Source organism: Cornus florida, unplaced genomic scaffold, assembly GCF_030987335.1.
Source record: "Cornus florida cultivar Cherokee Brave unplaced genomic scaffold, ASM3098733v1 CherokeeBrave_3.0.0_Hap2_Chr08, whole genome shotgun sequence".
NCBI classification, from domain to species: domain Eukaryota; kingdom Viridiplantae; phylum Streptophyta; class Magnoliopsida; order Cornales; family Cornaceae; genus Cornus; species Cornus florida.
The window spans coordinates 14,279,397-14,295,256 of NW_026775578.1; the positions used below are offsets into that span (position 1 = coordinate 14,279,397).

At 34.4% G+C, this 15,860-nt stretch overlaps 1 protein-coding gene across 1 annotated transcript in view; it reads left to right on the top strand.

Annotated features, from left to right (window-relative positions):
* The window catches only part of LOC132269753 (uncharacterized), a 32,205-nt gene extending 19,325 nt beyond the window's left edge, over positions 1-12,880 (top strand). Inside the window, exon 4 of the mRNA XM_059771004.1 lies at positions 12,599-12,880. Coding sequence (XP_059626987.1) covers positions 12,599-12,880 — 282 coding nt within the window. The remainder of the gene's footprint in view (positions 1-12,598) is intronic.
* The last annotated feature ends 2,980 nt before the right edge of the window (positions 12,881-15,860 follow it).

Consider the following 15,860-nt stretch of genomic DNA (forward strand, 5'->3'; position numbering starts at 1 on the left):
TAAATAATGCAATTAAGGGCGCTTGAATATGCAATATTCGGCGCTTATCAGTTGCGGCGGCGTTGGTAAAGCCGGATATGTCTATCCCTGAATTCGTGGAACCTGTGGAGCTGGTAAAGGCACTGGCGCCCTCTGCCCCTGCTGCACATTGTAATACCCCTAATTTCAAAAGGATAGTCCTGGTATTTAAATTATTGTTTAAATTGCGATTTTTATTTATTATTTGACTACTTGTTTTGTTTAATTGATTATTTGCATAAATGGTTTTTAATTTCATTATTTGGTTATTTGTTTTGAATTTATTTGATTATTTGTTTTATTTGAAATTAATTATTTTAGTTTATTTAATTGGTTGTTGTAATTAGTTGTTTAAATTATTGCTTTAAATGGTATGCATTTATTTAATAGTTTTTATGTGACTTTTATATAGTTCCATTTGGTATACACATAAGTAGCCGGCATGATTTTAACCTAGGATTACTTATGGGCCGAATTATACATGGATTAGGGTTTATAGTTTAAGGTTAAAAATAGGCTTATATGGTGGTTTAGGGTTTAAAAAAAATAAACCTAGTACGTCTTTGGAAGCAGAGAGGAGGAACAGAGGAATTTTTCAGTTGGAATTGCCGAGAACCTTCGAAGACGGCGTGGAGATTTTGAACAAAAGTCTCAAAGACAAGTTCTATCCTTGCTCTCTCCCTTAAGCTTCGTGTTCTTTGCATACTTAATAGTTCCAGGATGAATTACATGTTCTAATAAAATAAAATAAAACATTACCTGTTCATGGTTCGAATTTTAATTGTGACAGTATGTGTTTTTCCTGCTAAATCGTATAACCTTGAAACTTGCCTGTATAGTTCTTTGTTTAAACCAATCTTAGCAATGTAGTAGGGACCTAAACAAGGATTGAAACATACTAGGATCTAGGTATAGTTTCTAGGAACTTACACAGTGAAGCGCCGGAGGTGTAGACGAAGTCGGAAAAGAGAACACGGAGAAGAGGAGGGAGAGAGCCGGCTCTTTTTTTGGATTGGAGCTGGCTCCTTTGGACTTGGAGGCGGCTCCAAGTGTTTTTGGAGCCTGCTCCATTCTTTGTTTTCCCGTTTTTTCTTTCTGTTGGCTTCTCTTTTGATTTTCAGTGAGACAGAGGCTTGGTTATGAAGTTTCTAAGTTTTTCCTAAGAGAGTTCAATACTTTAATGAATGGTTTAACAGTGGACTGGTGTGGGGATAAAGATTTAAGGGTGGTGAGTCTGCTCCATGGGTGTTCTCTTTGGTGTTTTATTTTCTGTTTTGCTTTTTCTTCAATTGCAGTGATAAGGCTTCATGGGGGTTGATTTCCTATGTTTTAAATGGAAATTAAATACTATGAGAAATGTTTTAGAGTAAATTTAAATTGCCAAGAACATAATATTATAAAGCTGCACTCAGAGCATCTAACGGTAAAATTGTATGGAATCAGTTTAGGTGTTCTGCAGAGAGGTATGGTTTTGGTTAATTAAATTTCTTAATGTTATTAGAAGTTTCTGTGAAAGCTTATTTCACTGTTAATGGAATGTGTCTGTGCAAGTATAAAAACATATACATGTTTTAAGTCTATGTTGTGCTAAGATTTTATTGTAAAATTGAGTGCATAAACTTGTTGGACAGAAAACTACAAGTATGATAAATTACTTATAGTTATTTTTGCATGTCATGGAATTGAGTTAAACAATATCTATTTATGCTCTATTGGTTATATGGAAACTGGAAATGGAGTTATAATACAGTTACAGTCCGGTGTGATCAGGTTATGGTTTCTGTGTTGATTTAATTAAAGCATGTCTGTTAAACTACTTTATCATGCTTAGTTTAGAATTCTTGGGATTGACATTCATATGGTCAGTATGTTTATCAACTGGTTTAATTAAAGCATGTTTGATAATTACTTTACTATACCTAGTAGGGACTTGTTGATATTGTTATTTAATTGTCAATACATTATCAACTGTTGGATGGATGGAATTGTATGCACCGGTATGGGACGGTGTCATACTAGGTTTGGATTAGCTCAAATTGCTAAGTCCTACCTATTTTGGAGTAAGGGCACGGGTTATAAAATACAATCCTCCTTATATATATAAGTCGGTACGGTTGAATACGCCGAGTGACTTACTGGATTTCGTTGAATACGCCGAGTGACTTACTGGATTTCTTGTGGATGGTTAGAAATGGAGTTTAGATATATTTTTATGTTACCGTGTCATGAGCTTGAGTCTCAGTGTCGACGGTTAGGGTGCGTATATGCAGTTGGATGTGTAGCTGACTGTGAAGGTTGAGGTATACCCTGTTTAGGTTTAGGTACTCATACCCACTCAGGTGCGTATTGTGTGATGCCTTCTATCCAGGTTGAAACCCCCTTTATAGCCTAGCGAGAGTCCAGTAGTGTGGATATATTTATGTGCGGATTGTTAGTTATTGTTGAACTATTTAGTATATACATGCGTATCGAGTCTCTGCTTGGATTGTAGTATGATAGAACTTGTTCGTGGGCCTGACTCACTCCTATTTTTCAGGTGTACGTCAGTTCCAAGCTTGAGCTTGTTCGTGCTGAGCAGAGACGATCTTCTATTCTACCGACGATGTAGGATTTCTTTCCAGATCTTGGATTCGGATTTTATCTTCCATTTTACTTTCATTCAGTGTGAGATTTTTATTAGGGGTCCACTAGAGATGGATTCCCGAGTTGTTCAAATTATGGATTTTTGGTTTATCAAATTTAAGTATTTAATTATTTAAGGATTATCTTTTAGTTTTCTTTTCAGCTTTAAACTTTTATTCTTAAACTCATATTTTTGTATTCTGTGTTCGTTATAACATATTAATTGTTTGATATCCCTCGGGTTTGGGCCTGGGCCTGATCAACCCGTGTCTCGGATCCGAGGGGTATCACACACATGCTGTCTCTGTCCCTGTCTTTGTCCTTGCCTGGCTGTAGGACATTGCCTGGAAGTGTGACCATACTCCCCACAAGTATAACAACTACCCTGGAAAGTACCAAATGACCTCCTCTGTCTGTTAGCCTGTGGCTGACCATGTCCTGCCTGTGGTCCCCCATTCTGCTGTCGCTGAATAGGTGCCACATCCTTGGGAGCATCTGATCCACCCTTGTGCTTCTTCCAAGACTGTTGTCCCTGGAACTTGCCCTTGTCATTCTGTCGGTGACCATTCCCATTCCCTTTCTCAGCTGACTGATTAATAGAGTCTCTGTCACCTCGCTTCTCACCCTTGGCCTGTTTGATATCCATGATCAACTGATACTGCTATAAAACGGCGTCAGCCCCTTGACGAAATAGCTCTCTTGATAGGTAGTATAGGCTGGACTACCCGTGATAGCTCTCTTGATAGACCACATCAGTCCCTTGACGAAACTGTTGCGCTTCTTCTCCTCTGTATCCACCTCCTCTGGTGCAAAGAGAGACAAGCGTGTGAACTGCTGCTCATACTTCGCTACTGTCATGTTCCCCTATTGCAAATTAAGAAACTCAGTCTTCATGGCTGCCCTGATTGCATAAGGGAAATATTTTTCATCAAAGCGTGCACTGAACTAATCGTAAGTCAATGCCATCCTCTCCTCTGCTATGGTAACTAACTCCCACCACTGTAGTGCATCCCCAACTAGCTTGAAGGTAGCAAGCATCTGCTTCTGAACCTCCGTGCACTAAACCAAGCGAAGATGTCGCTCGATGTCCTGTTTCCACTGATGAGCTGCTCTCGCATCGGTAGAGCCTGTGAACTCAGGTGGGCTCCCCTTTATGAAAGAACTCCTAGCCTTCTCCCAAGTATCAGTCTGAACAACCGGTGCTGGTAACGATGCCGGCTGTACCTGAGGTTGATTCCGGAGTGCAGTGTTTACCCTACTTCTATAACCCGAGCAATAAGGTTATTGATATGAGGAGGAAACTCTGGATCTCCTCCCTGATCCCAAGTCTGCTGAACTTCCTCATGCTCCTCATAGAACTGACCCTCATCCTCCTGACGCTACCTATGGGCCGCCTCCCTTCATTGCCTGTTTCTCTGATTGTCTCGTCTTCTTCTAGCGTTAACTATTCTATTAACATAGAAAGACAGACATTAGTACGATTTAACCGAACCGCAAAGAATACAACGAATCCTAATCTTAAGCTCTAAATAAAAGAATACGCTACGCGGAAGTCTTAAAACGATAGATCCCTAGAGACACTTGAACCTGGAGTGCTCTGATACCAACTATGATACCCCTCGATTCTAGAGCCACGGGTGATCAAGTCCGAGCACAGAATACAAAGTATATTAAACAATTAATATTTAAATAAGCATTTGAATACAAAAAGAATAATAAATAAATAATAAGCTGAAGAAAACTAAATAATAAATCCCTATTTCAAAAATCCTTAAATAAATAATAATTAAAAATCCCATACTAAAATCCTTCAATCCTCTGATACCAATAGTTAATTAAACTACAACTCGGGAATCCATAATGTGGACCCCTAATAATATCCTAACTGACATAACTGAACTGAAATAAAAACTAATAATTAAACCATGTAGAAGAGTCCTACATAGAGCCGGAAGAGTGAATGACTGTCTCTGCTCGGCACGAACAATCTCTAAGACTGGAACTGACGAACACCTGAAAAATAATGGTGGGTCAGGCCCACATACAAGTTCTAATCTACTACATCCCAAACAGAGACCCGATACACATACACATCCTAATTAATTCAACAATAACTAAATAGTCCATATATAGATATATACACACTAAAGGAACCTCACTAGACTATAGAGTTGTCTCAACCTGAATAATAGGCAACATGCAAAAACGCACATATAGTGGGCATGAGTACCTAAACCTACCAGGGTACACAACTACACTATATCTAGCTACACATCCCTGGCAATATACGCACCCTAACCACTGATCCTGAAACTCAAGCTCATATCATGGCGTATAATTATATATTTAAAATCCGTTCTATCCAACCATCAAAATAAACTATCTAATTATTATTTTAATAAAATGTCATTCAACTATTCCATTGACCTAACACGAATAAGTAGGACTTAACACTATGGTTAATCTGTTCCCTTATTAAAAATAGGTAGGACTTAACTCTTAAGTTAATCCGTCCCTAATATGCCCCCATCCCATAATGGTGCATTAATCCATAACATAACCAAATAAAAGTTTCCAATCCAAGGATAATGTAAATAATATTTACATCTAATAATCCAAATAAATATGATATAAATCATATACACGTTATTTGCATTTATTTGAGTAAAAATATCAATTCTAATTAGCATGCATTTAATTTACATCACAAGAAAATAACATGCATCTCAACTAAATTGTACATCCCCATGTACTCATTAAATTAATTTAAATCTAAACAATTGATTAAAATAATTTAATCCAACAACATATAATTAATTTATACTTTTACAATTAAATTTCATATTTAACATGTAAACTTAAATCATGTATTTCAATTCTTAATGAATCTATTAAATAACTATTTAATACTAATCCATCATTCGAACACAATGGCGTCAGTTTAATATCCAACATTAATTAGTTTAACTTTTAAAATATTTAGTGCATAACTAACTTTTGTTACATATCAGATTCCTTTCTAACAATTTCTAACAATATAAAATTGCTCTAAGTTGACCTTTACTTCCTCATGCCGCGTGTAAGTCTTGGAAAGAAAGTGAAACTTAAATTGCAAATTTCGTGAAACAAGCTGAAACCTTCCTAAAGCTATTCTTTCTCGTTCGGCGTGCAGGACAAAAACACAAATTCTCATTATCAATTATATCACAATCTGATTTTTTTATGAAATCCCTTATCAATGGTTTCCTCGCTCGGCGTGCATGAAAACAAAATTAATTCATACATACACAAAAATGATTTCATACAAATACACAAAACTAATTAATTTAGAGCATTCCTCGTTCGGCGCGAACACTATATTTAAATCAACTTTGATTTAATCTTAATTTATATACAAACTACTTCGCACTAAATTAATAATATATTACAACACATGAAAATTTAGCACAAATTCATTATTAATTTCTAAATAAATCCTTGTAATTAAATTCAACTAATTTATTTAGCATACCTAGAATTAATCTAGCATGCATAGGGTATGAATCAAAGGAGAAGAGAAGAATTAAAACTTGCCTTTAGGGATTTGATAAAAACCCTAACCTCCTTCTCCTTTTTCTCTTCCTTCCTCTTCCTTCTTTCTCTCTCTAAAATATAGTACGTGATATATTTTCTAACCTCTTTCACAACTCTATAGTTATATATATTTATAGGCAACTAAAATAACCCTAATCCTTTTTCCATTCCAAGACAAACTAAAATAAAATAAAAATAAAAATAAAATAAAATTTAAATACTAAAAAGGTAACTTAAATATATGTTACGTATAATCTATGTGTAATATTTATTTATTTATTAAATATACATATACATGGGTAATTATCCGTACCCATTAAACCCATTATCCAAGTAGTCCATGGAGCCCAATTGATTAGTCATTTACTACTATCCATATCCAATTCCTTAAAAATATAAAAAAATAAAAAATTAAATAAAATAAAAATAAAACAATTAAATTCCTAAATAAATACACATCATCACATACAATTCAATTTAAACAAATAATTAAATCAATTAAACAAGTAAACAATTAGCCAAGAAAACAACTAAATAATTAAATGCAATTAAAACTATTAAAATAATATCGAGACTGTCCTTTTTAAATTAGGGGTATTACATGTCGGCTCTTTAATTGAAAAAAAAAAAAAAAAGAGTCTTTAATGGAGATGTGATTTGTTTGGATTATTAATGTAAACTGTAACTCTTTAATGGAAAAAATAAAATAAAATAAAACAAAACACACATTTAATGTAAATCTTTTAATAAAAATGATTTTGTATTTTTAAAATTAATGTTTAGAGCTACCGTATTGCAATTGTATTACTTTTAGCATTTGGTCGGAAAAGTTCTATGATTTTTCATTTTTTTGGTAAGTAGTTCTATAAAGTTCTTACTATGATAAACCTAGAAATGGGACTCATTGTGAGGTTAGATATTATTGTTTGTTATTAGAAAAGTATGAAATTTTGGTATGAAGTTGATGTTTTGCCACTAATTGGATAGGCAAGACAGCTAACATAAGCCCCTTGTGATTTTAACTTTTTTCCTGGATAATTTGGAAGTATGTGTATGAATCACTTGCTATTGCAGCCTTTTTCTTATATGGATCAAAGGAAGATTTTAACCCAATGATTTGATCAGTTCAATAAGGCTCTCTTAGGAAAATGGCGGTGGCGTTTTGGAGGTGGAGATGGATGGGCTTTGGATGAAGGTTTTAGAGCAAATTTGGGAAGGATTGGGAAGGTTGGAGTTCTAAGGAGTCAACAGCCTAGGTGGAGTAGGGTAGGGGGTTTGGAAGTTGATTTGTGGTGTGGTGTGGTGTGGTGTGGTGTGGTGTTTGGGGGGTGGGAGGGAGGGTTGTGAGAATGGAAGACATTGTTGAGTTCTTGGTGGCATTTTACCATCAGAGGGTGGTAGGAGAGGGGGCAAATTTATGGGTTTAGGCAGATTTCAGGCAAGGTTGGTAACGTGTTTGAGAAGTGCTCTTTTTAAAGGAGGCTTCTAAATATTCTGGGGTCTACCATTCATTGGAGGGCATTTTGGAATACCAAAGGTCCCTTCAAAGCTGTTTTTTTTTTATGGATGGATGGCTGTTTTGGGGAAGGTTTGACATTTGACAACATGAGAAAGAGACGTCATATCTTGGTAAATTGGTATTGCATGTGTAACGGGGATAAGGGGTCAATTGATAATCTTCTCTTATATTTGTGCAGTGGCTAGGGATGTGTGGGACATGCTCAAGGATGGACTTAAAGAGGCTCCACCTCAAAAAAAAAAAAAAAAAAAAAAAAAAAAAAAAAACTAGAAATTTTTCCATATTACAATTATATACCAATGAAATTTTAGTGTTGCCCCCCCTGAAATTATAAAAACATTTCACTTTTGGCCCCCATCCAATTTCCTGGGTCCGTCCCTAGACATGCTCATTTCCTTTTTTGGTTAGCTGGGTCTCACCAGCTTCCACGTTTAATTGAGGCTTGCAACAGGTGTATAGTCTGGTCATTAGTCTAGGATGCATGGAGCCTCCTAATTAGTAGGCTGGAATTGATAAAGAGTACAGGAACAGTAAGATGGTGTCAGGGACAGGGTGAGAACATTCTACTTTGTATTTGGTGGGGCTTATATGGTGTAAGCAAGATAGGAGATCCGGAAGGAATCTTCTATTTGGGTGTTAAAATCATCCATTTTTTCGTTCTCTTTTTTGTTGGGTTAATGGGATGGATTGTAGAAGATTTTGTAGCCTTTGTGGATAGTTTGAGGGTATAGGGGATTCTTATGGCTTGGAGCTTATTGTTTGTAGGTGTTTCCTTGGGCGCACTCCCCTTGGTCATTCCCTGAGGAATTAACTCGAACACTTAAATTTTATGATGGTTTTAAGCATGCTCCATCTCCTTGGACGGCTGAAAGTAGGTTTGCATGGAGAATTTTACACTTGAATCATCCCCCCATCTTGAATTGAATTTTGTTTTCATAATAGAAATTGAATAGAGATTGAATTAAAATGTGATTGAGATTTGATAACAGAGTCAAACTTCTGGTATAGCAAGGAATTTTATTTTATAAGCAACATCAACTACTAATCTACAATTATGTTCTGGGAGTGGGTATTATTAGAGTGTTTAGTAGCTTCCAATGCCAGTCAAAACAACTGGGGATAGTTTTTGCAGGCATATTGAAAATAACCAAATTGTGATGGTGTTGAATCCTTTTTTCAATCCCAAGTCTAACACTCTGATGGATTTCTTTTATGGATGGTTCCTGATGTTATAACGAATATTGATGACCATTATGTAATTCGGTTCATTTGTTTGACAGTGGTTTTGATGACAATAGTTTGTTGCATAACCCAATGGCATTACTTGAATCACAATTGAAAGAGAAAAATAAAATTAAAAAAAAAAAGGAGGGGAAGGGGGAAAGGATGGATGGCATAACCAGTACATAAGCCTCTTGCATTTAACAGGGTTTGAGAGAGGTGAATGGTAGACAGTCTTGCTCCAATTTCTTAGATAGGCTGATTTTGGGACTCAAACCCACGTCATTGCGGGGGACGGTTAAGCATTTGAATCACCATGGGAATGTAAAAACAAGGTTATTTGTTGAATTCCTTTAAAACATTTAAAAAGTTATCCAAAAAAGGAAAATTTCATATTGTTATTCGATACAACTTGCTCATTTGATATACAGTGCTAAACAATGTGCAATTTAGTTTTCAACCAAATCTTCTTGTGAAAAATAACTGTTGCTCTAGCTTTTAATTCATCTTATAGTTTGTTCTTATTTACTTTATGCAATCTTCTTTGTGCATGTAAACAAATTTTTATGTGATTATCTTCCTCTATGGCAGATGGATCTATCTCCTCGATCCAAAGAGGGCCAGGCACTAAAAACTACAAATCTGTGGGTCTAAAAGTTTGTGATATTTTGTAATACCCCTAGTTTTCAAAAGGATAAAATGAAAATTTAATTTTCAATATTAATTTGTAATTCACTTTTATTTTTTTTATTTAATTATTAGACTTATTTGTTTAAATTAATTGTTTTATTTGCTAAATTGATTTATTATTATTTGTGTGTATTTAATTGAATAGCTGAATTGAGATTGTTTTAATTTAATTATTTGATAGATTGTTTTAATTATATTATTTGAATTTATTTAAATTAATTGCCTTAGTAATATGTAACTGGTTGACTGTTTATAATTATTTAAATTGTTTTAAATTATTGGATCTTAAGTTAGGGTTATGGTTTTACGTATTGCCGACTTAGCGTTAGTCGGTTCTTTTCCAGAGTGTATTAGGATTAGGGTTATAGATTTACTGAGTCTATAAATATGTTGTTACATTAGGCTTAAGGTTTTGAAATAAATACAACCTTAGTCTGTTCACATATAAACAGACTGTTCACCTAAAACAGAAAGATACAGAGGTAAACGGAGAATGATCTTGGGTGATTCACAAAGCAGAGTCACGAAGGGGAGTTTGGTGTATGCTACTGGGTTGAACTAGGAGCAGCAGAGGTCGTTTAATACAATCGACGTTGCCGGAGTTGATAGAGACGACAGTTAGAGATTTTAATTTAAAGTCTCAAAGGCAAGTATCTGTTCTTCTCTTTCCCATAAACTTATGATATATGCATGCTTAGATGGACTCTAGGAGTTTAAATAAATGCCTAAACAAATGTTTATGTATGCTTGACTGATAATTAGACTCGTTGAATGAAGCTGTTTCACAAAATTCTTAAAGTCTCTGTTTGTTTGGTTCTTTTTGTTTATGTGTTTGAGCTTTGCTATTTGAGATTAATGATGCATATGGATGGCTTGTAGTTAGTCTGGAAGGTTAATTAGATGTTAGAACAAGAATTTATTACAGTGCAGATGGCTGGAACATCACCGGAGTTGAAGGAGACGAAGCTGAAACAAACGAGGGCTGTTAAGGGGAGGGAGAGCAGTCTCCCAAAACCTTAGAGCCGGCTCCCAAAGAGGGGGAGCCAGCTCTAGAAGCATTGGAGCCAGCTCTTAGGGACCTAAAACCAGCTCTAAGTCATTTAGAGCAGGCTTCCAATTTTGGGAGAGCCTGCTCTCTCCTTAGGCTGCAACAGATTTGATTTTAGGGGTTGTTTGGCTATACAGGGTATTTGTACTTTGTTTAACTTGTTTTAAATGATGCTTAGGACTGTAACAAACCTGTATTATGATGAAAAAACACTAATTCATAATTGGACTAGGGAATGGAGCAAGTTGCAGTTAAGGAACAATGGTAAAACGCACACTGTTTTGGTTATTTGAATTACTTACTGAAACTTGAGATGGAGAAGGCTCTCCTTGAAATGAAGAAAGCTCTCCTTGAGATGGAGAAGGCTCTTTTGTTTCAGAGCCTTTTCTTTCTCTTATTAAGACGTAAAACTGTTACTTAGGGTCCGTTTAGCTGAACTGGGGTTTGTCTAAGGTTGTCTGGATGCTACTAAAGAGTGTATATCATTGCTAAAGACTTATAAAAATATTGGGAAGCATGGTTATATTCAGACATTGCAAATAGAAGTAACCTAAGGTTAAAAGTGAACTTGTATAAGGATGGTTGGATTATAAGCTTGTAATTGCTTATTGTGTTTGGAATTTAACCTCTCTGCATGAACTGGAATGGTTAATCATATTCTGATCTGTGTTATAAGTATGTAATGGTTTAAATGCATGTATGCTTAGATAAAAGTAATTGAGGTTTAAATCTGTTGTATTTTGTATCAGTTAAAGTACTGTTTGGAGGAGCTAATTTCTTAATCATATTTTACAAATTTAAAGGACTAGAATAGGATGTTTAAATCTTGTATTGGATGCATAACTTGGTTATATACATGTTAAATTGTATTTATGCTTGTTTTGGAAGGTGGTTGATAGATAATTATACTGTTTTTGTCAACTGTGTTAGCTGGAGGATAGTATGCACCGGTATGGGACGGTGGCATACTAGGTATGGATTAGTTCAGTCACTAAGCCTACCTAATCTGGATTGAGGATTAACAATAAAAGTTAAGTCCGACTTCTGTTAGTGTTAGGTCAGTAAATAACTGAATGATATAATTGAATTTCTGGGATGAATTGTTGTACAGCTATCAAGCCACTATATCAGATGGATGATATTTTGTATTAGAAGAACATAGACTTTATATATTTTTGTTATGATGCCATGGTATGAGCTTGAGTCTCATGACCATAGTTAGGGTGCGTATATCGCCTGGGATGGATAACTGGACAGAGGTGTTGTTCCCTGGTAGGTCTAGGTACACATGACCACATTATGTGCAATTTGCATGGTACCTCTACTCAGGCTGAGACAAACCTATTGGACTAGTGAGCGTCTTATAGTGTGTACTTATACATATATGGACTACTCTAGATATTGTTGAGTCTATCTAGGATGTATCTGCGTATCAGGTTTATGTATGGATCGTAATAGAATAGGACTTGTATGTGGGCCTGACTCACTCTCTTATTTTTCAAGTGTTCGACAGTACCAGGCTTAGAGCTTGATCGTGTTGATGTAGATACAAACACTCACTCTTCCGGTTACTTAGGATTTCCTTTCTATTTTAATTTTAGATTTTAATTCTGTAAATTTATTCAGGGATTTGGGATTAGGGGTTCACTAGGTGGATTCATGAGTTGTACGAATTTAAATTATATTAAATTATTATTTAAGGTTGAGAATTTTTTATTTTTAGTTTTCTTTCAGCGCATTATTCTTTCATTATTAATTCAGTTTTTATTCCTGCTTGTTTACATATTGATTGTTTGGTATCTCTCGGATCTGTGCTAGGACTTAATCACCTATGGCTCTAGAATCGAGGGGTATTACATATTCTTAACCTTGTTTGCAAATAATGCTTTCTCTTATGGTGCTTGCAGGTAATAAAGAGTGATCAAAGTCCACAAATGGATGCTGAAATAGAGGCTACTAAATGTCATCATAAATGCCTTAAGGTGGTGGAATTGGTTCGGTTTGATGGGAGTAACAACAGCGAAATTTTTCTTCTTTTGCACATACTTGAGATTGCCACATCAGTGGAGAAGATAATTATCGATCCCCGTCAAAATCCACTTCAAGCGGAGAAGACGGAAGCTGCTAGAGAACGCGCCAGGCAGCTAAAAACAAGATTACCTGCAACCGTTGAATTAGTGATTCATTAGGTAAAACAAATAAAAAGAAACAAATCCCAGTCCATGTGATCCTAAGTCCCTTGTCAACCTTTTAGATAAGGGAGTTTGTGGGCGTATTGACTTGTTTTGGTGCCAAATGATTATAGCAAATGTTATTTTCTGAACATGAACCCGAGAACACACACACACATGTACAAGGAACAAAGGGTCTTTTGGAACGTTTGCATGTTGATGTCCTTGTTTGAATTGGTTAAAATTTTAAATTATGGATTTCTCTTAGAAATCGCTCTCGTTTTGTTGGGTATTTCAATAAGGAACTTTCATTTCTTTTATTCTCAATGTGTTTAATTTTTGGTGAATTACTTCTTTTTATCGTCTGGCGAGGCATAGTACTTTCTTTACTCTGTTGCATCTATCAAGTAAAGCTTAGGGAGCCCAATTTTAACACGCCTGCTATATTTGAATTGGCAGCCCCATTGGAAATGCTCTAAGCTGCTTTTTATGGTTGAATCTTCTTGTTTTATGGTTGAAGTTCAAACCTAATAGTATTCAATGACTTTATTTACTTGTAGTAGAGTCAATTCTTAACTATTGGATACATGGTTTAGCCTTTTTAGACTTTCAGATGATTTGCAAATCCTTAATATGTCATTATGAGCAGGTTACATGTATTATTTAAATTTGGGTGATTTTGTGCCTTGTAAGAACTGAACTAGAATGTCATCCGGGATCGCCCCAGGAGTCCCTTTATCCACTGAGCCACTTATACGGGTTAGAAATGGTTGAATATTGCATAATGTAATTGGAAATTTGATGAACATAATATAATAGTAGTAGGAAATTTAATTAGAGAAGTAAATATATAATATTAAAAAATTGATTTATTTAATTCAATAAAATAAAATCTAATTAGAGGAGAAATACTAAAAATAATATAGAAGTAGGAAACACTGAAATTTAATAAAAGGAAATCTAAAAAAAGACGAAAATATATAATTTATTTCAATAAATACAAAATAACAATTTTATATCAAAATATATCAATAAAATCATAAACTAAGAATTCTATACAAAATTATTTTTATATTTAATTTTTAAAAAAATTTACAATATCATTTATTTCAATAAATAATTTTTTTATAATATTATTTATATATAATAAATAATAATAGAAATTTATTATTTTATATACGTTTTTTATTCTTTACAATTTATTTGACTTTATAATTATACACACACTTCCTCTCAATTGTATTGCTTTACTAGTAATTATATATGTGTGTTGATAATATAGGCTAAGAATTAATAATCGATGATTGTGGTTATGATCGGTGGCTGGCAAAACTGGCAAAACAATATATATATAAAGTCTGATTAAATTCATACAAAGGTAAAAAAAAAAAAAATTGAAATTTAAACAACAAATTGAAGATAAAGAAGATAATGTACACACAAATTTTATAATCTGCGAATAAGAAACAAAATTGGGGCAAAAATAATATTTTATTAATTTATAAAAATGGAGTACAATCCTCTATAATAATATTCCAAAAAATAAGGTCATCTGATTCGATCTCCTTTTTGGTTGGTTGGATCCAAGGGCTGCACGAACTTGATCTTGAATCACCGTGGGATTTGGATGAAGAATAGCACGTCTTTGGCTTTGCTTGTTGTTGATCACTGTGGAATTTGGATGAAGAACGATACGATTTGATGTGCTTGTTATTCTTCGTCTTCAGAGAGGATTTGTTGAATTTGGTGCAAAAAGGGCACGACTTTGGATACGCTTGGTATTCTTCGCCTTCAGGTTTGCCCTTTGAATTTCTGGTCCTCTGGATTTCTGATTCCCTTAATTTTTGGACCTTTTGGATTTTTGAGTCTCTGGATTTCTAGACTCTAAATTTGTGTCTGAATTTTTGGACTTCTGAAATTGTCTCTGAATTTCTGGACTTCTGAATTTTGAATTTGTGTTTGAATTTCTGAACTTCTGAATTCTGAATTTGTGTCCTTTGTTGAATTTGAGGAAGAACGGTATGTCTTTGGATGTGCTTGTTGTTCTTCGTCTTCAGAGAGGAGAGAATTTGTTGAATTTGGTGAAGAACGGCACGACTTTGGATGTGCTTGGTGTTCTTCGCCTTCAGGTTTGCCCTCGGGATTTCTAGCCCTCTAGATTTCTGATTCTCTCAATTTTTGGACCTTCTGGATTTCTGAGTCTCTGAATTTCTGAACTCTGAATTTGTGTCCCCTTCTTTCTTCCCTATGCCTCTATTTATAGGCTTCTTGGATTAATAGGATGATGACACGTGTCCTCTCCTAATAAGGAAAAAATCATAACAGGCCGGGCCGGTTATATTATGATAATTATCATTAAAAATAATTATTTCAAATATATTTTATTAGGAATAATTATCTTTCCATTTAATCATCTAGGCTGGACTAATTAAATAATTTAAGTCCTCTCCTGATAAGGAAAAAAATCATAACTGGGCCGAACCGGTTATATTATGATAATTATCATTGAAAATAATTATTCCAAATATATTTTATTAGGAATAATTATCTTTCCATTTAATCATCTAGGTTGGACTAATTAAATAATTTAAGTGAACCAATTTTGGGCCAATTAAATAACTTAATTAAATATTGACCCATATTTAATGGTCAATTTGTCAAAACAACCTTTTTCATGTGGGGGGATGGATAAGCACATGAATCACCATGGGAATGTAAAAATCATGCCGTTTCTTGAATTCCTTTGGAAAACTTTTAGAAAAATATTGAGAATAAGAAAATTTGTTATTGTTATGAGATACTATTGCTCATTTCACATCCAGTGCATAGCGATGTTCATTTTAGTTTTCAACCAAATCTTGTGGTGTGAACCAACCGTTGTTCTGGATTCTAATTCATTCTTCAATTTATTCTTATTTATTTTATGTAGATCTTCTTTGTTTGAATATGACCGCTCTTAAGGGTATGTTTGATACAGTAGAAAAGAAAAGAAATGATA